Genomic DNA, 22,521 nt, shown 5'->3' with positions numbered 1-22,521 from the left:
AAAAAATTCATCATCTGAAAGCTGAATAAATAATCTCTCCATTGATGTATGGTTTGTTGGACAATATTTGGCTGAGATACAACTATTTGAAATCTGGAATCTGAGAGAGCAAAAAAATCTAAATATTGAGAAAATCTCCTTTAAAGTTGTTCAAATGAAGTTCTTAGCAATGCATATTACTAATCAAAAATGAAGTTTTGATATATTTACGGTAGGAAATTTACTAAATATCTTCATGGAACATGATCTTAATATCCTAATGATTTTTGGCATAAAAGAAAAATGGATAATTGTGACCCATACAATGTATTGTTGGCTATTGCTACAAATATACCTGAGCTGCTTATGACTGCTTTTGTGCTGCAGGGACACATATTTGCTGCATGTTATTGTTCACTAAACTCAGATATGCAAGACATAATCATCCACAGATTGTTTTTGAAACATGCTTTTGTGCCAACATTTACAAAACTAAAATATTTCATCTAATTTAGCTATAGCAAAAAGAGCAAATGTTTCAGCAGGATTTCTGTAAAAATATCTGAATTTAAAGGTGCAGTAAGTGATTTCTGAGGAAGGCTGTTAAAAGTGGATCAGACAGAGCGCCAACACACACTTGTAGCCAATCAGCAGCAAGGGGCGTGTCCATTCATGAAGGGGGAGGTGCAAGGCAAGTTTATTTGTATAGCACATTTCATACACAATGGTAATTCAAAGTGCTTTACATGAATGAAATTAAAATAATCATACATATAATCACAACAATAAAAGCAAAGAATTTAAAAACTTTTAAAATGATATAAAAATTGATTTAAAATGAATTTAAAACAGTTAAGAATAGAAAATGATTGTACATAAAATACAGTGCAGTCAGTTCAGACGCTCATTCGGTAAATGCACAGCTAAACAGATGAGTTTTGAGTCTGGATTTAAATGTGGCTAATGTTTTAGCACATCTGATCTCTTCTGGAAGCTGCTTCCAGCTGCGGGCGGCATAATAGCTACAAGCAGACTCCCCTTGTTTTGTGTGAACCCTTGGTGTTTCTAACCGACTCGATCCTAATGATCTGAGTGGTCTGTTAGGTTTATATTCAGTGAGCATATCTGTTAGGTCCTAGGCTATTGAGAGATTTATAAACGAGTAAAAGTACTTTAAAATCAATCCTCAATGTAACTGGAAGCCAGTGTAAGGACCTGAGGACTGGTGTGATGTGCTCAGATCTTCTGGTTCTAGTCAGAATCCTGGCAGCAGCGTAGTGTGTTTGTGATTTGGAGCGCAGCTATCAAGTTAGGGGTGTTTGTTTTAGTGACTTCAAATATTAACAGCTTTCTCAGAAACCTCTAGTTGTGTTCGACTGGAAGCGGCGCTGCAGAAGCAGTTAGAGAGCAGACGGCTCCAGATGATTTAGCTCTCACGGTATTTTGATGTTTTTCGTTCTGTGCAGCGCCGCTTCAAGTCGAACACACATACTTATTGCACCTTTAAAGGAGAAGCGTGTAATTCTATGCGTCTAAACTGATTTATATCACCCACATCTGCCATTGGTCAGTCAGACAGACAGTCCCGCCCCAGACTCTGTGATTGGTCGAGTCAGAAGTCACTCAAACAAACTGATCAATATTCAGTTTTTCACTCTTCAAACTTAACAGGACATCTCACACCTCAGCTTTAAATGAAGAACTGCTGGAATGAAACGGAGTAAACAGGACAATGATTGTGAAATTATTTCTATGAACATTTTTGGAAAAACCGTCATTTATGGGGTGCTGGTCCAGTTTTCTGTTGTTTAACAACCAATCCTGCAGGTTTCTAACTGGTCACTCTCTTCATATTAAGCTGCTATAATGGGCATATTTATACTGCTCCACCATTGTGCAGCTCGGTTATTTATGGTGCAAACCAAGAGTCTAACAGATGCAGCGGATGTTACTAAAACGACTAGTTTGATTAGAATTTCAATAAACATGAGATGACACACGAGAGCGTGTTGTGTCGTGAATCTCAGCATCAGAATATTGAACAGAAGTACCAATTCTCCCCGTTATTAAAATTATTATTGGAGCAGGAACTTTCATCTCTCGTTCGGTCTGAGCAGCTCGCACACGACGGATTGATGAAGCGTTTGGAGATCTAATACTCCTCCTGCAGAGGGTTAATACTTGCTGTGTTTGTTTGCTGATGAAGACTGCGGCTTTTTATGATTTTGAAGAAGAGCCAGCGTCTCCAGGGACCGAAGAGTGGAGTCCGGTATTATGCAGAGGTGCTAGATTTGGTTTGACCTTCAGGGAACCTCCATCTGAAATTGTTTAACAGGATATTGTGGATGTGGCGTTTATGGATCGGAGGTGAGCTATTTGCTTAATGATTTCTAAAGGTTGCACGCTCGTTTACTCGGCGTCATCAGTTTAAAAACGCTTTTATGGGTGATCGCGTCCCGCCAAGCACCGGACCACCTGGAGAACCGTATCAGTGATTTAATAAGACCGAATGGGCTCGAATGGGAGGAAGCGGGGGGCGATGAATGGGTTTGTAATGAGGTGAAAGATCTCCGACCGTTTAGCGAAGCTCGGAGGAATATTTTCACCTCATCAAGACGAGAGACGAGCCTGAAGCACGAGGTGCAGATGACAGATGAGCTGCTGCTCACCGAGGACGAATGAACATGACACCGCCAGGAAACACACACACACACACACACACAGGAGACTCTCTCTCTCTCACTCACACACACACACACACACACACACAGGAGACTCTCTCTCTCTCTCACACACACAGGAGACTCTCTCTCACACACACACACACACACACACACACAGGAGACTCTCTCTCTCACACACACACACACACACACACACAGGAGACTCTCTCTCTCTCACACACACACAGGAGACTCTCTCTCACTCACACACACACACACACACACACACACAGGAGACTCTCTCTCACACACACACACAGGAGACTCTCTCACACACACACACACACACACACACACACACACACACACACACAGGAGACTCTCTCTCACTCACACACACACTCACACACACACAGACAGACAGACAGACAGACAGACAGACACTCTCTCTCTCTCTCTCTCTCACACACACACACACACACACACCTGCGACAACAGATCAGTCACAATCGTTTTATTTCATTTCATTTTCTACAACTCTGGAATGTCATCTTTATCTGTTAAACCACGAATCATTACAAAATATTTAGTGATACTGATTTGATACGAATATACAAAATCACCTCAAAATCAATCGTGCAACCAAACTAGAATTACAGACAAAACCACAAGTTGTAACGAGCGTCAGTAGCGTTTCAGTTCAGAGAATGAGGCCAGTGTTGGGTAAACGGATAGTAATCCACTACAGATCACTAATTACCGCTCTAAACTCACTCACTCCATGAGAAAAGGCCAACAGCCTTTACTGTAAAACCAGTGTGTGTTCCTGAGATGGGAAACTTTAATGGGAAGAATTGCAAACCTTCTACATAATGATTTCAAATGAATATTTTTCAGATATACGAGCGTGTGTTTTACTGAGTAATTACGCTGTGATCCATTACACCAAACACTGAATGAGACTTCTATTGCTCCTATTAAAGCCCGTTAACACCCCAGCTGTCTGTCTGCACACACTTCAGTCAGTGTGAAATCAAAATGGGCTATTTACCTCATTAACATGAGAGATTCAATTCTACAGAAATATCACACCCACTTCTCAAGATTCACATTGTTCTGGCCGACTCTGAAAAGCATCATGCAGCAGAAGCAGAACGAGTCAGTTTGCCCTGAACATCAGCAGAAACGAGTTAACACAGTTCTGAACGAGAAAGGCATTTCTGCTAAATGATGTGGTATTAAGTGATTAAGTGATGGCTAATCAGCTGTTGTGTGATGTTGTCTGCTGAGGAGATGTGAACATGAAGCTCAGCTGGTTTTGGTCACCACCAGGTTCCTCAGCATGTCGAAGGAGTTTCCGTCCGGTTGCACAGACACGACGCTCTGATCTCCGGCACGCACCTGCAGAAAGCCATTCTCATCCAGACCCAGCACCTCGGCCTCGGGTCCGTCCTCGCTCCACAGACGCACATGTGTGCCGCTGAAACACAGACACACGTAAACCGATGCAGAATCGATTCTGAGATCTTCTGAATGCATGGTGATTCTCTCTGGAGCTGATTCTGAGCTTATATTTTAACAGCAGATGGCGCTCTGCTCTAGTGTTTATCCGCACACTCAAACACTGATGAAGAAGAGCGCTGAAGAGCACCGAGTCTGTAATCTCACCTCGGCTCAGAATGCTTTTATGACACCAGATTAATGTAAACACAGCCCACTGTGAACACCCTTGTGATTCGCTTCCTTAAGAATGATTATTTTTGGTTGGAGTGTGTAAGGATTTGGAAACGAGCAGAGTACGGCTGAATCTGGAGCATGCAGCGCCACCTGCTGCTCGAAACTAAACTCAGAATCCACTCCAGAAAGAATCGCCATGCATTCGGAAAATCTCAGAATCGATATTGAATCATTTCTCCATTTGCTATGAATCTATTTGTTTTCCAAGCCCTAGTCAGCCCAGGTGTGTATGTGGATGTGCAATATGGACAAAAAAATTATATTTCGATAGCGATAATTAGACAATATTTTGCTGCGCGTGTTATTGTGCTCATATCATAAGGACTGCCGTGGACAGCTGACTCCTGAAGTGTTTGATATTCTTCTTCATCTGTGTGGTCAGTTCACAGCAGTGACAGAAATTAATCTTTTGCAATAAGTTTAAAATTGATTTTTTACCTTTATAAAGCCATTCTTTCTAAAAGTGTGCATCATCTTTTGAGTCAAATTATTACATTTAATCAGTCAACTATAATAATAAGACATTTGGGCTGTTACAGAGCAAATTAACTCCGTATCAACAAAATTCATCTTTGCACTGCAGAGGAAACAGAAGCTGCGTCTGAAGAGGCGTTTAGATGCGTTTACACACATTTAACCTGCAGTTACAAATGCATAAATAATAAATAAAACATTGAATACTGATATTTGAAATTATTAAAAAAAAATAAAAAGATACTTTAAATATGAAATTAAAGCCACCAGCAGGTGGCAGCAATTCTCTGTTAATAAGTGAGTCATTGTGATTGAACCGAATCATTTAAACAGTTGATTCATTCAGGAACGAAACACCGTCATGTTGCTCAGAGACTCAAAACAGTGCTGTGACTGTGTTTGGAGTGATTTTTGTTGGCAAAATAGAGCAAAACAGGAAATACGGTGTCTAAAACGTAAGTCTCTTAATATTAACTTCCAGTATATTGAACTGATGTAAAAAATCATTTGTATTGTATTTGATTTTTGGATAAAAAAAAAGAAAAAAAAAAGGCACTCTTCGTGTCTGATATAAAATGAAACTATATGAAATTATTCTTCCCACATATCTTGAATTTTGTGACTATTCTAAATGCATTTTTGACCGACTGAATCACGCAGTGAAAGAATGCACTGTAAATGCGTGTTCATCACGTTTTGTTTGGTTTTTGCGATATACTGGATAATGTCAAATCGCATGTCGTTAAAACAACGACTGGGATGTTATGGCAGACGAGATATATATATATGGCACACCCCAGGTGCGGAGGAGCGGCAGACTGACCTGTGCACCCATCTGCTGTAGTAGAGCGGCAGCAGCGTCTGCGTGCCGCGCAGCTGGAACTCAGACACGTAGCGCTCCAGAAGCGTGACGGAGCGCGCGATGAGCTGCGCCGGAGCGAGCGGATCCAGCTTCTGCTGCCGCAGCAGGTCGTTAATGCAGACGGTCGGGTTGCTGTTGCTCACGTTGAAGCCGCAGCCTGCAGGAGACACCACAGACGTCTCGATCGTGACCCTGCGAACGCACTGATCTGCTGATGCAGCGAGACCTTACCGATCAGAAGACTGAAGGTTTGACCCGTGACGCTGGAGTTGACCAGAACCCCGCCGAGCTTCATCAGGTTACTGTAGTAGATGTCATTGGGCCACTTCAGCCGCAGGTCCACATCCTGCACAAACAGGAGCGTTCACAGGTAATAACGCTGTAAATAATGTTCAGTTTCTTGCACAGACTGATCATTTCAATTCATAAGATCTCAATATATCGTCAGGAGTCACAGGCAGTGTTGGGGAAAGTAATGCATTACAATATTGAGTCACTCCCTAAAAAAGTAACTAATTATGTTACTTAATATGGAAAGTAATGCGTTACGTTACTTTTAAATACTTGTACTTGTACTTAAATCTGGGCAGGGCCTGCTTATTTGTTTTTATTATAAAAAAGTTCTTCTACAAATATAAAAGCTCTTTCACACTAAAAGTGAAGTGAATGCGGCTCGGACTGAAGGAGATGTAGATTCACGTCTGTACAGTAGAGGACGCTCAAACTAATCACATGAAGAATACGACGCAGGAGAAGAAAGATCAACTCTATTCAGTGATAACTAAAAATGAGTGTCATTTATGATTATTAGTATGATAGAATTGGATCATCGAAGGTCAGCAGCAAAGATATTGTTTAATAAAATGGGATTAAATACATAAATGATATTGGTCTTATTTAACATATTTAATTATTGCAGGTTTGTATAATATTCTGAGTTTGTATTTGACAGTTTTTATTGATTGTGAGGAACGCTGAATGTGTTTAGTGCAGGTGAGATGAGTAAATAATGTTGATATTTAGTCTAGAACTACAGTAAGATCATGTTCTTACTCCTGATTTCTCTCAACATGGCAACACCAGAGCTGTCACTCAATACATGACAAACACAGGAGCTGGAGTTAATTATTGGAAAAAGTAACTCAGATTTCTTCTAAATTAAAAAGTAATGCATTGCTTTACTAGTTACTTGAAGAAAGTAATCTGATTACGTATGATATGCTTTTTTTTTTACTCAAAGTGATGGATTACCTCCCAGTCATTACTGACACACCAACCTGAGAAACACAAAAGATGCATTTAAACTAATTTCCTGTCTGCAGAATCACTCTGGTTTAAGAGAGACAGAATCCTGGAATTCATTTAAAGCACTTTCTCTACAACCCACAGAAACTTCAGTGGACCATCACCAGAGACACGTGTGTGAGTGTGAGTGTGTGTGTGTGTGTGTGTGTGTGCGTGCGCGTTTTTGTGAAAAGTCAGGACATAGATGTGTATAATGACAGGTATTACAAGGTGAAGGTGACTTTTCAGGACATTGACCCATGACCCCACTTTTCAAAACGCTTATAAATCACTCAGAATGGAGTGTATTGAAAATCTGAAATACAGACAGTCTCCTGTAAGGGGTAGGTTTAGGTGTAGGGTTGGTGTAGGACAATAGCACATACAGTAAGTACAGTATAACAACCATTACGCCTATGGAGAGTCCCCACTTTTCACAAAAACGAACGTGTGTGAGAGAGAGAGCATGTGTGTGTGTGTGTGTGTGTGTACACCTCATATCCGGGCAGTGTTCTGACAGACTGCACCACGGCGAGGGCGGCGAGGTGCTGCAGGAAGGGGATTCTCTGTCCGAGCGGTGAGTTCACAGGAAGCTGCAGGTGGAGAGTGAACATGGCGCATCCCAGCGGACTCAACCAGGCGTTCCCCCCGCGGCCTGCAGCACAGCATTAATGAATGACACACTCGTTTACTCGTTAAACCAGAGTTAATGCGGCTGCGTAAGAGCCGATGGAAACCCGCTGACCTTTGCCCTGCGTCTGACGCGCCGCTATGGCGATTAACCCCGTGTCCTGCGGCGGCATCAACCTGCAGGAGGAACAGAGACCCTTCAGACGACAGGAGAACTCAAAAACACTCATCTTCATACAGTACAGATCGATTCAAAGCATCTTCACAGTAATAATCAGGGCTTCACGTTAACACCACTGGCCACTTTGGAGGGCTGAATTTTATATAGCCTACAGTAACAGTAGGAGTGTGTGATACTGACAAAAAAATAATATCTCAATATTTGCTGGGATTTTATCGATAACGATAATTAGACAATATTTTGCGGAGTGTGTTATTGTGCTGGTATCTTAAAGACTACTGTGGACTGTGTGGTGGTCAGTTCACACTGATAAAAATGAATCTTTTCCAATAAGTTTAAATTGATTTTTACATTTTGTGACTGTGTTTGGAATTATTGTCGAAATAGTCCAAAAACAGGCAATATGGCGTCTAAAACATAAATCTCTTAACTTCTTGTTTACTGAACTGTTCAACATCAGAATCAAAATCACATTTGTAATCATGGTAATTTTTGGGGAAAAAAACATCACTCTTTGTGTGAAATTGATTAACTATATGAAGTGGTATAAATATATACATTTTCTGCCCCCATGTCTTGAATTTGTGATCGTTCTAAATGTATTTAATAGACTGAATCATGCAGTGAAAGAACACACTCTAAATGCGTATGCACACTAGTCTAGACTTCACTAATGTAAGTGTTAGGGGTGGCTCGATACCACTTTCAGAACCGATCCCGATCCGATACCAAAAATTCAGATTATCTGCCGATACCGATACCTGGGCAGTTTTTTTAAAATCAGTGTTGAATTTTTATACCTCAATGTGTGTTGACCTGATCATGACTTTTTTTGTGTTACACAATCTACTAAATATAGACAACTTTATTGTAAAGAAAAACAACAAATGAATGCATATATAATTATAATCTATGACACAAATACTATTATAAACTAGGTTAGTGGATAATTCAGTAGCAAAAGTTACTCTAGAAAAATCATGAGTGCACAATTATATAAAATCTAAAATTAGTGGGAAAAATACTATACGCACAATATCGGATTTGGATCGGTCTCGTCTGACCGATACCCCGATCCGCAGAAAATGCCAGTATCGCACTCCTAGTAAGCGTGCACTCTGTAGGGGTGTTTTAAATGGTTTTTGCAAAATACTAGAAAATATCAAAAAAAAAAAAAAAAAAAAAAAAAAAAATCGCACATCGTTAAAACAATGACGATATTAATCGCAGACGGTATATATAGCACACCCCTATAAAAGAGCTTGTCTGGGACAAGTGGATTTTTTGAAAGGGTAAGTTAAAGAGAATTTTACTTGTCCGACTGGACAACTAATCTGATTAAAATTAAAATTTCGGTGAGAATGACTCTTTATTATCTTGTAAACAGCGAATGATAATGGATAATCAACAGTAACGAGGTCGTGCTCACGCAGCCTGTCTGTCTGTGAGAGAATCTCGTGGAGAAATCAAAACAAATAAACAACTGCACACAGAAGAAACAAATCTGCAGTAAAAATGTAACTTAAGTTTTTATATTTGTAGCATATAGCAACATGACACGACCAAGAGAGTGAAGTTTTCCTTGAAAACCACGACTGCAAATTTGACACTGATTTTACACATGAGTTCAAACAAGTAGTTAATATACATTTTGTACAATACTGACAATTTTTGTTTGATTTGTTTAATGAAAATAGTTCCAAACAGCGGTCAGTGATGGGCAGAAGCGTCGCTACAAGTAGTGATGCTACTAGTTTAACTACATTTCTCAGTAGCGTGGCGGTAGCGTCACTGCTTTCTGAATCAAATAGCTTTTCAGTAGCGAAGCTCTATTTTTTTAATCAAGTAGCGCGGTGGCGTCAACAAAAGCTAACGTTACATTTTCCAAAGCATTTCTGAAAGTCAAGCTCAAATCAAAAATAACAGGTAAGGATCACTGATCCTGGATCAGTAAGAGACGCCTCCGCCACTAAACCTCGTAACGCCATTGGCTCCTCAAACTCCTTCTGTTTCTTCTGCAGTGGGAAGATCAGTTTTGTTAATATTGATTTCATTTGACTGGTAACAGCCTTATATTGTCTGATATTAAGTGAAATTATTAATAAAATGTAAGAATTTGATATGAAAGATGACGCATATATTTAAAGGGGTCCTATTATGCTTTTTCACTTTTTGAATGTTAGTCAGTGTGTAGTGTGTATGTCTGGGCATAAAAAGGTCTACAAAGTTACAAATCTCAAAGTCAACTCCAAAGGGAGATATTTCGTTTCTAAAATAATCCCTTTTCAAGAACTACAACGAATGGCTCGTTTGGACTACAAAGTTGTTTTCCTGTATTTGTGACATCACAAAGTGGTCCATTAGAATATCACAAAAATAAATCTCGCCTACAGAAATTCAAACGGTTGGCGGGTGGAGAACGCTTGGTTGAGCACTGCACGTTTCAAAATCGAAGCCCGGTGCCGGTGTTCTTATATCACTGTATTTCTGAAGGAAACCGACTGTTTTCAGAAGATTTTGGATGTCATTTTCATTTAAATCGTGCATGTAATGTCTGATAAAGCAGCGTTTGTGAGCGGAGCTCTGCTTTGTGTACAGCGTTACCGGGGAAACCTCGCTCTCTCCAACAGTGCCTCCTGCTGGCTGAGAATTAACTTGCATATATATATATATGCCGCCACAAATAGTGTAAGTCTGTGGGACTATGGTATAAATAAGTTCAACTGTAAAACAGTTTCACTGCAATTCATGTTAAAATGTTAGAATTAACAATAACCTAACCCTATCTAAAACGTGATTTAGCCACAAAAAAACCCAACAACAATAATGTTACCACTTTAATATGTCTTGCAGTATCCGTGCGTGCAAAGGTTCTGCGATCCTCTTGTTCAATATTCTCGGGGTCTGAATTGATGGCAATATTGACGAACTTGCTGCTTTGGCAAGGGGCGGGGCAATACTGAAACGCTGTCTAAGCTGTTCACCAATCACAACGCACTGGGACAGCTAACCAATCACAACACATTTCGTTTTTCAGAAGGCGGGCCTTCATCAAACCCGGAACTAATCGAGTCGTTTGTGTCAGGCTGAGGAGAGAGGTGTTGTAATAATGTAAATTATGTGAAAAATGCGATTTTCGAACCACCAATCATGAGAGCATGTTCTAGTACACCCCCAAAACAAAATCAAGACTTTGTAAAGGAGCATAATAGGACCCCTTTAATATGGTTAGGGAAAAAATGGCTTTTAAATGGGCAAAAAAAGAGACCTGGAAATCAATTAAAATAAATTATAGTATGCAGTAACTTTAGTCATATAAAATGTTATTTCCTAACAACAAAATTGTGAAAATGCAGAGGGGCTAGTAATTTTGGAAAACCACTAGCCACAGTGACAGGCGTGCAAAAAAGTTGATGTCAAGCCCTGGTAATAATAATAATAATAATAATAATAATAATAATAATGAAAATATCAGAATCATTAATGCAAAATTCAGAAAATTAGGCACTGAGGCATGTGCACTGATCCATCTCATGAGGACTCTTCTAGCTTCTCGCTGGACTGTAATTGACCTTTGACCCCTATCACAGGCTTGCTATCCCAGCAGCCCCATCAAACAACACCCCCCACTAAAGCAAACAGCCGTCCACTTGACCCGAGTCACGCTGGACGCATCAATCTCACAGAAACGCTCCAGTACTCCAGAAGTTTAATAAAGTCACTTCCATGCCACCTCATCCTCTCTCACGCTAATCACGCTCCACAGCCGCATCTCGCCACTCCTCGCTTCACTTCTGAAATCAGTCGAAGAAGCTGGGCGAGCGGAAACGACGGATGTTACAGGCGCAGGAATCTTGGATCCGTGTGTGGTTTAGAGCGAATAGGTTTACAGAAGAGCTTCTTCAGTCTGCGGAGCCGCTCAGAGCCAGACACAGAGAGCAGCATTCAGATGCAAAGAGACGCAGAGCTCTGCTCTAATCCAGCTATTGAAGCGCTGCATCATGGGACGCCGTGCTCAGATAGAGCTGCCTATCAGCGGAAACTCCACCAGAGGAACAGAGTTTCCAGTGTTTTTACAGCAAACCAGTCCATGTGTGTTGTGAAGCGCTGAAAGCCAGAGTGTTTTCTGGAACGACGCGGCGCCGGCCACACATGCTAATTTGCAGACGGAGGAATTTGTTTTCTCAAAGAGTTTTAATTGAACTGGACGTACTTGCAAGAGCAAGAAATGAAAAAAAAAACTGCAAAAACAGAAACCCTGGCGGTCTGACGCGTCAAACACAGACACGGAGAACTATTAAAAACACCAGCAGAATTAGAAGTGTAGAAGAGACCATCAAATGTGCAAAACGCTGCAGAAACGAGAGGGATTTCAGCAGACTCTCACACACACACACACACACACAGCGGCTGAGATCATGACCTCGGAGCAGCAGCGGTGGGTTAGCCAGACGCTCAGAGTCGTGTGATAATTGAGAGCGTTCACAGTTGGGCAGGAGCGGAGCAGACCCCCGCGAGCGGATCGTGACGCAGCCGCAGCCGAGCGCATCAGCAGCAGACGGAGCTCTGCAGTCCTTCAGCAGCACAAATCAGCTTTTAATAAAAGCATCAGCCGCTAACAGCGCAGAAAGAGACGCCGCGACCAGCCTCTGTGTGTGTGCGTGTGTGTGACTCTGTTTGTGTGAGCGAGACTCTGTGTGAGCCTGTGTGTGTGTGTGTGCGTGTGTGTCTTCATTTAACTGATTTTTTTGTGAGAATGTGTAAATCTGGTTTGTGTTGCTCTCAATTTATTATTTTTTTACAAAATGAAAGGTCACGACACTAAAGATTAGAATCACAAAAATGAATTTAACATCTGTTTTGTGTTTTGCTGAAGCTCACCTGGAACACAGCGCTAGCAACACAAGATTGCAGGTTCAATACCAGCGGAAAAAAACAAGTAGAACCGAGATGCAAGATTCTGCTGAAGAGAGAAATGTTGAAACTCCCTGAGAACGACACACAAACCCTGAACAAACGCGACAAAAACTACAACAAACTCTGGCTCGGTCTCCCTCGGTTTCTCTCTCTCTCTCTTGTCTTTGTTCAGCAGAAATCAATCCCTCTCAGATTAACATGTAAAGAGGCATCAAATTAATTTCAGCAACACAAATATGAGATCAGCAATGGATCACACACACAGTAATGCTCTTAGCGGCTCAATGAGGTGTGTGTGTGTGTGTGTGTGTGTGTGTTGAGGGTCAGTTAATCTCATTGTGAAAGCAGCTAGTCTGCAGCCGCATTAGGAACAAACCTCAGTAACGGCCTGAAAAGAGTGAAAGAAGAAAAGACGAACCATTAGTAATTAAGACACAAACAATGGAGGAATTTCAGTCTCTCACGCTGCAGAGAATCAAACGTGATTAAACGGTCTGATGACACGTGAGCGTGTGCAGAAGTGCTTCTAACCCCAGTCAATGAGACACGATCCACTACATCGGTCCTGCAGCGAGTGATGAGCAGAGCCCGGCAGACGACACCACCCCGCCGTCGTGAGACGGACAAGAGTTTCAGAACCACATGCAAAAGCACCTGTTCAAAAATATTTTGGATTTTGAAAAACCTGTTGACTTCTGCAATTTATTCAAGGTGATTTTGGAAGTTTTTTTTTTTTTTTTTTAAACATTTATTCATTTATTTGGTTCCACAGTGATTTTTATTTAAACTGTGTATTTTTATTTTACATCAAGTATGACGTGTCTTCAAGCTTTTTTTTTTATTCGTTTTGCTAATAAACGTACGTTTCTTATTTATTTGGTTCCAGTGTTTACTGATTTTCAGTTTTGTATAGCCTACCTAAACCTTGTGCAAGTTATTTGTAATTTTATATTAGGCATATAGCATGGTTTATTTTTATTTGTTTTGTTAATAAAAGTTCTATGTTCTACAATGTATTTTGTTGTTGCTTGAATTCAATTCAATCAATTGATGCCGAATTGGCGCCAATTTAAAAGTGAAAGTAAAATGCACACAGTGCTTACAAGCTATTTAAACCGGAAGGAAAGCGAGGACTTACAAAGACCTGGTACAGTGACGTTTTCATTTTTTTAGTACCAACTTGGTACCGAAGTACTGGGTCTTTTGACAACACTAGTGTGTGCTTTTGTTGTGGCCGCTGAGCCAAACGGTCAATTACCCAGAGACCCAAGGGATCTCACACACACACACACACACACACACCAGCGTCTCAGCACAGGTCTGCAGGGGGGGATTGTGCTTTGGATTGTAACCCCAAAAATTTACCCATTTATTGTTTTGAAGACATGATCTGGACAGAACGGCTCGTTACAAGCACACACAAATTGTTTAATGCAAAATTAAACCTAGTTAAAAAAAATTCAAAAGACACTGGCCACTTAATGCTTTTTACTAAATGAACAAGAAACTTTTGTTTAATTACCATATTTATATATTATATTTATTATATATTTATTTACCAATATAAAAATGTGAATTATAGAAATATAAAAAAAATACAAATTGCAATGTTCTGTTTCTGAGTATTAGTTAAGCTTTGTTGTTGCAACAAGCGCTACTCTTTGTAAGAATAAGCGGCAGCTCTAGTTTGCACAGATCTATTCTGACTCAATCTATTCATACTTTAACTTCCACTGACTTTCATTCACACGCAAACCAGTGTAGGAGACCGGAAACACCAGTTCATGCTAATTTTGCTGCATTCCTAAGTATGGTCAGCGAAAGTACTGCAATAATATTGTTAATATTCGTTATATCGGCCATCATCACAGAACCGAAAGCACATCAGATCTGTTAGTGTCCAACAGAAGCTCTTAAAGCGACGCACACGATCAGATGCAGAAACGCTCATACGGAGCAGAAATATGACGCACGGCACGCATCAATGTGTGGCACTAAAACTGGATTTCCAGCAATTAGCATAAGTATATTAGTATTGATCAGGCAGGGCAGAAATGTGATGATCGATCAGGGTCGTCTAATCTGTAAATGTGATTAATTGGGAAAATCCTGTTTCTGGAGGAGCTGCAGCAATTACCATCTTCAAACAGAAACACAGCTGATCAATCACTTTCTGCTATTAGTAAAACACACACACACACACAGACATGAACTCGGACACACACACACAAAAACACGTGCACACAAACAAACGCACTCTCTCAAACACACCCTCTTCACACACACGCTCACATGAACTCACTCACACACACTCACATAAACATGAATTTGCACGCGCACACACACACGCTCAAATGAATAGCACACACACACACACACACACTCACATATAAACACGCGCTCACATGAATTCACACACACACACACACACACACTCTCGCATATAAACATGCGCTCACATGAATTCACACACACACACACACTCTCTCTCTCTCCTTCAGCTCGCAGATCTTCAGATTAAACGGCCGCGGCTCTGAAACTCGATCTCTTGCGCTCCTCAACACTCGCCACAGACACACACTTCTCCTCCAGCGCTGAGCGCCAGATGTAGGAGAATATGAAATGAGAGCGACCAGCATCTGCTTGCGATTTGAGGTAATTGCCGCTGGAGCACGCAGGTCAATTGGACTAATTTCACTGCATGTACTAACCTGATGCTTTGGCTGCTGGGCAGCTTTCCTCCGGCCCCTCGTGACACAGAGCCGGTGTTTTCACAGGAAGTGCCGTTTAATTCCAACGGTGTCAGTTTGGGTTTTGGATTCGCTGTTAAAACAAACACTGATTGCTACACGACAGGACGACCTCAGTGTGAGAGTGTTAATTACGCTCAGAGAGGAGAAAGAGATCTGACCCGCTCTGAAAACAGTGCCTCGTGCTCCTCTAGAAAACTCCAGCAGTCCACGCTCGAGTCCTCCATAAATGACAAAATGTGCTTTTTGATCATCAATCTTCAAATGATGAATGGCTTGAAAATAAAGGTTGTGACTAACTATAAACATCTTAAAATAAGAAGCCAAATGGACGTCTGCTGCCTGAGCTTAAAGACCAGAGACGCTCAATGCATCCCTCAATCTCCAGCAGTGAAGAAAATCACTTTATCAGGCAACACACTGCAACCATATAAAGTTATTATCATACTTGATAAGTGAATTTCTAAGGTCTCTAAATGATTAACGTGATCAATCTCCTCATGTCTTCTGTCGTCTGGTTGATAGTTTAGAGTGTTTTATCCAGTAAAAGCTCTTTTAGTGTAACTCTACAAACGTCCAGCTTCAGCGGCTGCTTCTCGTATCAAATCTTGGCTGATTTTTATCAAGTAGACGTCAGAATAACGGCAGTCATATTTCCAGATGAACACTTACTGGACTGAAGCAGCTCAGCCATTGAAAAACTACAGAAGAGTAAAACTACTTTACTTCAGCAGTACTGGCCACGAGTACTAAGAGGAGATCACATACTGGCTCAATCTGGCTGGTCAGTAAATGAGTCCGCAGTGAGAGCTACAACCGAGCGTGAGCTCAATCCTGTGACAGACGGTAAATACCGGAGAGATGTGAGGCACGAACAAGCCGCTGGTTAAGGTCTCCATTAATTCGTGCTTGTAGGAATTTAATGTTGTGTATATATTTTAAAGCACTGAATCACTATAGAAATCTCAATTCATTCGATTCTTGGCATCTAAATCTATTACTGGCTGAAATCGACGATTAATGATTCAAAAATCCATGTTTCAAGATTGATGCATATGCATCGTCAGGGTTTGTAATCGATGCATCGAGAAAACGAGTGAATCGTTACACCCCTAATATATATACTAGGGGTGTGCGATATATATCGTGTGAGATAATATCGTAATTGTTGTTTTAACGATGTGCGATTTGAAGTTAGAGTATTTTGCAAAAACCATTCAAAACACCCTCAGAGTGCACGAAAACATTAGTGAAGTCTAGACTAGTGTGCATACGCATTTAGAGTGTGTTCTTTCACTGCATGCTTCAGTCTATTAAATACATTTAGAACGATCACAAATTCAAGACATGGGGGCAGAAAATGTATATATTTATACCACTTCATATAGTTAATCAATTTCACACAAAGAGTGATGTTTTTCTCCATAAATTACAATGATTACAAATGTGATATTGATTTTTTTTTCTTTCAATAAACAAGAAGTTAATTAAGAGACTTACGTTTTAGACACTATATTTCCTGTTTTTGCTCTATTTCGACAACAAAAATCACTCCAAACACAGTCACAGCACTGTTTTGTGTCTCTGAGCAACATGACGGTGTTTCGTTCCTGAATGAATCAACTGTTTAAATGATTCGGTTCAATCGCAACGACTCACTGATTAACAGTGACTTGCTGCCACCTGCTGGTGGCTTTAATTTCACATTTAATGTATCTTTTATTATTTAAATAATTTCAAATATCGGTATTCAACGTTTTATCTTTAATATATCAAAACATTATTTATGCATTTGTTATTGGAGGTTAGATGCATTCATGTCTTGTATTAAACAGTAGTGTGTAAACATCTAAACGCCTCTTCAGACGCAGCTTCCGTTTCCTCTGCTGTGCGCATGTATGTAGTCTAAAGGTTCATTATACAGGGTAAAATGTCAGATTGGCTTTGGTGAAAGAACGAGGAAACACTGTATTATTAACTTAAAAAATATTCAAAAGCAGTAAAGAATTGTTCATGGCCTAAACAGGTCTAGTAGATCTCAAGCTTCAGAGAGAGACGAGAGCGCTGGTTTAATAGAGACGTGACGGGGTCGCTGAGATTCTGCTCTGTTTGTGACCTTGTGAGAAACAGCGAGAGTCTCCGGCTGCCCATTATTAGTGTGTGCTGCTCAAACAGAGCGCTAATACTCTCATCAAACACACACACACACACACACACACACACACACACACACACACACACACACAGAGAGAGACAGACAGACAGAGACACACACACACACACACACACAGAGAGAGACAGACTCACACACACACAGGCAGACAGACACACACACACACACACACACACACACACACACAGAGAGAGAGACAGACAGAGACACACACACACACACACAGAGAGAGACAGACAGACAGAGACACACACACACACACACACACACACAGAGAGAGACAGACTCACACACACAGGCAGACAGACACACACACACACACACACACACAGAGACAGACAGACACACACACACACACACACAGAGAGACAGACAGACAGAGACACACACACACACACACACACAGAGAGAGACAGACTCACACACACACAGGCAGACAGACACACACACACACACACACACAGAGAGAGACAGACAGAGACACACACAGAGAGAGAGACAGACTCACACACACACACAGGCAGGCAGACAGACAAATAACACACACACACACAATCTCACACACAGGCAGACAGACACACACACACACACACACAGAGAGAGAGAGACACATCTGTTTGTCTGAAGATCAACTGATCATCAAATCAACAATACTCATACTAACACTACTATTATTAATAATAATAATAACAACGACAAGCGTAGCAGCAATAATGCATGCTGTGAGCTCATTCTGCTTCTGTGATAAAGACAGCGAATGCTGAGGACAGCCGCAGAGGTTTGCAGCTGTGAGCACACGATCTGCGCTCGGACACGCCGCCCACTCAGCACTCTCATACTACAATAATACCACTTAATCAGAGAGTAACAGGGGACATCTGGAAATTACTCCCATAATCAGGCGAGGGGAAATCAAACTGTAGATGTTTTTTTTCCACGGCCTCTTTTTCGTTACCTTACAGGGCTAATGACAACACTGTCACTCCCAATCACTTCAGCCGCGCTCCGCCGTCCATTTGTCAAACGTTATGACAGCTCTAATGATTTCCACCTGCTCCGTCCGCTCCAGCAGGCCGCTCTGACCGCCGGAGTCACTCCTGCATTAATAGGGTCCTATAACATCCTTCTATTTTTTCCAAATTCTGTTTTAATGTTTCTGGATTCATTTTTTTTTCCAGTTTTTTCACTCCTTTTTAATGATTAAATTGAATTGTATTCATTCAAAAGAATGTCTAATATATATATATATATATATATATATATATATATATATATATATATATATATATATATATATATATATATATATATATATATATATATATATATATATATATATATATATATATATATATTTCATGATTTTAATTAAATTTAACATCAGTATTTTATTCAGTTTAACAAAAATGACATGTTTAGGGCCCTATGAAATGTTTTGCTTTTTCACACCTTTTGGTTGTTACCAAATTATGTTTTAGCATGTCTATTATTATTTGAATGCATACAAACAATTTTTTTTTATTCTTACAATAGCCTTATGAAATTCTGTGTTGTTTAGTTACATTTTCCTGGTTATTAAATGAGGCCATAAAACAAATTTTATTATTTGGCCAATAAATGGGATTTTCTAGTCAAATTAAAACATGGCAGAAATATTGTGCAATTATTCTTTAAAAAAATAACATTTTATTAATTCTTCAACAGTAGTAGTAGCAGTATTATTCTACTGAATGATAGTAATATATTTCTGCCACAATGTCTTCAAGATAAACCGAACTTTTATTTTGACGGGTTGCTGTGCATACACATGAGGCTAGTTTTAATGTAATGAAACAGTAAAATGCTGATGAAGTGACTCTCAGAGCGGTTCTGGGGATGCTGTTCTTGTGTTTATGTCCTCGTTTAGAGACGACAGACGCTGAAGTCACCGCGAGCTTCAGTATGTGTGTGTAGTAAACGAAACCGTGCGTCTGCGTCATTCATTCACACAGAGACACGCAGAACATGGACCATTCATAGTTAAAATGCTTTTTTTTGCTTAATATTCACAGATACTAGTCCATATTGCGATTTGACTTAAGTATAATGACATACTTTTGATTAATTCATCCAAACTTTGGCAAATTCCGTGACATTCCGCTTTAATTCTGTTTTAATGACCGGATTCCAGGATCCCGTCCACGTTTTCCGCATCGTGGACTTCTTTTTGTTTTCACATTCTCCATTAAAATATCTTCAAAATGATATACGGACTTGTTGGAATCAGACAAAAAAAAAATGCCTGAGCTACAGCGTTTGAAGGCGATTGTCAGCAGAGTTGATTTGGAGTAAAATCGAGTTAAAGTGCAAAATCACCAAGCAGCGCTGCATATTTTCCTCTAATTCTTTTCTTAATAATAATTACTGTATTATTAATCACAATATAACTACTTTTATTTTATCTTTATTATTAAAAATAAGAACAAAAACGTACATAAACAGTAGTTTAATCAAAAGCAGAGAGTGATTCCATCTTTTCTTTTAGTGTTTGATTAACATTGAGACAGATCTATATTAAGACCTACTGTAATGCATGGATCTAATATAATGATACACAGATTTGTCCCCAAACATTAACTAAACGTTCATATAAGACATAACAGATTATGTTTGTGTGAATCTTGATGTGGATATTTCACAATAATATACTTTATAGAGAGATCGTGTGCATTCAGACTGATTCTGCCTGCGGGGGTCACAGACGAGTGAGGAGCGGTGCTTACCCGCCCAGCAGGCTCATGGTGCTGCAGGTGACGTCTGCGTACAGCACGGTCCGGCCGAGCCGCTGCGTCTGCAGGTGCTGTTTGTACGTCTGCAGGCAGAAGTGCTCCGAGAAGCTCTGGGGCGGCTCGGTGTGTAACGCCAGCTCACCCTCACACAGATCCGGAGCCTCGTCTCCAGCCCACACCACCCTCAGCACTCCAGCCGCGCACCGCACAACTCCACCCGAGCCCTCCGCCTGAGCCCGCAGCCAGCGCAGAAACCAGCCCGTCTGCTCCTGCAACACACACACACACACACACACACACACACACACACAGCATATTACTAATCAAAAATGAAGTTGATACATTTACGGTAGGAAATTGACAAAATATCTTCATGGAACATGATATTAATATCCTAATGATTTTTGGCATAAAAGAAAAATGTATAACTTTGAGCCATACAATGTATTGTTGTCTATTGCTACAAATATACCTGTGCTGCTTATGACTGCTTCTGTGCTGCAGGGACACATATAATAATAAATTAAAAAATAATATTAATAATATTTAAAGCAAAATATAATAATAATAATAATAATAAAAGTAAAAACAAAGATTTTCTGTTTTTGAGTCGATGAAAGGTGAAATGCGATCAGGGCACATGGAGCAGCTGCGGCGGCAGACGTGAGGAGGACGTGTAAACAGACAAGCGCTGCGCTAACGACCCTATTATCAGCTGGAGAACAGAGAGCCGCTTAATCAATTAGAGCGGGCCGCCGGCGCGTCTCCCATCAGACCCCAGCAATCCCACCGTCCCTGGGGAGCGCAACATCTTAATCACAGCTCCACATTAGTTCAGACACACAGCGGCGGCAGGGGGCCACAGAGGCATTGTGGGAAACGGCAGACGCGAACTTCACAATCGAAAGAGAGATGCAGTTACATCAGCGACGCGCAGTGAACGATCGATGCTGAAGAAAGTGCTTCTGTCTGAGGGTCGAGGACAGAGCCTCACGGAACACCTCGCAGCCTTCACTGCATCCACACACTGCTGCTCGATGTTTGGGATCACGACGATTTTTTATGTTTTTAAAAGAAGTCTCTTATGCTCATCAAGGATGCATTTATTTGTTACAAAATACAGAAAAACAAAACAAAACAAAACAACTGAAATAATTACAATTTTTAATACACTTTGAACTGTAATTGATTTCTGTGACGCAGCGCTGAATTTTCAGCATCATTACTCCAGAAATCACTCTAATATGCTGATTTATTATCAGTGTTGGAAACAGTTGTGCTACTTAATATTTTTTTTATAACCTGTGATACTTTTTTTTTTCAGGATTCTTTGATAAATAAAAAGTTAAAAAGAACAACATTTATTCAAAATAGAAATCCTTTGTAACAATATATCTCTATAGCCCTGATGAGCATAAGAGACTTCTTCAAAAAGCATTAAAAATCTTACTGATCTCAAACTTTTGAAACTTGTGTGTGTGTATGTGTGTATATATATATATATATATATATATATATATAAAACATATTTAATTTCTTTTATATAGTGCACAAATATTAGAGATGCCTTTATGATTTCTCATTTCTTTTATCTAATTTTCAGTAAATCAGGTTGTGTCACAGTCCAAGACTGACACCTAGTGGTCAGAAATCTGCATTACAGGGAGTTAGTTTCATCAGTTCACAGTTAAAAAAAATACATACAAATACATGAAGTTAGAAATGGTTTGACAAGTTAAAAACCTTGGAAAATAAATTTGAAGAACAATCTTCAGAATCAAAACACTTCTGGGAACACTGGGATACTAAATGAATCGGTCTCATGAAGAACTTGCCATCGGAGCTGTGGCTAAACTACTTTTCAAGCCAACAAAGCACTGCACATCAAACTACTAGTGCTTCTACAATCAGCGGTCAAAGACGACCAGTTACACTGAATTAATGAATCGTTTCAGCAACATCCTCAACATAACAATCACACACACACACACACACACACACACAGCAACTCAACCAAAACCGTTCATGTTCTCATGCTTTATTGATGGTTTTCCGCGTCTCAGAACCGTGTGTATAGATCTGTGCTGTATAGAGCGTCTCTCA

At 40.2% G+C, this 22,521-nt stretch overlaps 1 protein-coding gene across 1 annotated transcript in view; it reads right to left on the bottom strand.

Annotated features, from left to right (window-relative positions):
• Nucleotides 1-3,141: 3,141 nt before the first annotated feature.
• hlcs (holocarboxylase synthetase (biotin-(proprionyl-CoA-carboxylase (ATP-hydrolysing)) ligase)) overlaps nucleotides 3,142-22,521 on the bottom strand; it is a 32,257-nt gene continuing 12,877 nt past the window's right edge. The window contains 6 exon segments of the mRNA XM_058789657.1: nucleotides 3,142-4,122; nucleotides 5,677-5,872; nucleotides 5,947-6,061; nucleotides 7,494-7,654; nucleotides 7,745-7,806; nucleotides 20,413-20,687. Coding sequence (XP_058645640.1) covers nucleotides 3,951-4,122; nucleotides 5,677-5,872; nucleotides 5,947-6,061; nucleotides 7,494-7,654; nucleotides 7,745-7,806; nucleotides 20,413-20,687 — 981 coding nt within the window. The 3' untranslated portion in view covers nucleotides 3,142-3,950.

This window comes from Onychostoma macrolepis, chromosome 10 (assembly GCF_012432095.1).
Source record: "Onychostoma macrolepis isolate SWU-2019 chromosome 10, ASM1243209v1, whole genome shotgun sequence".
Classification (NCBI taxonomy): domain Eukaryota; kingdom Metazoa; phylum Chordata; class Actinopteri; order Cypriniformes; family Cyprinidae; genus Onychostoma; species Onychostoma macrolepis.
The sequence above is the reverse complement of the archived record's forward strand: the minus strand, read 5'-3'. Positions and strand labels throughout refer to the sequence as shown.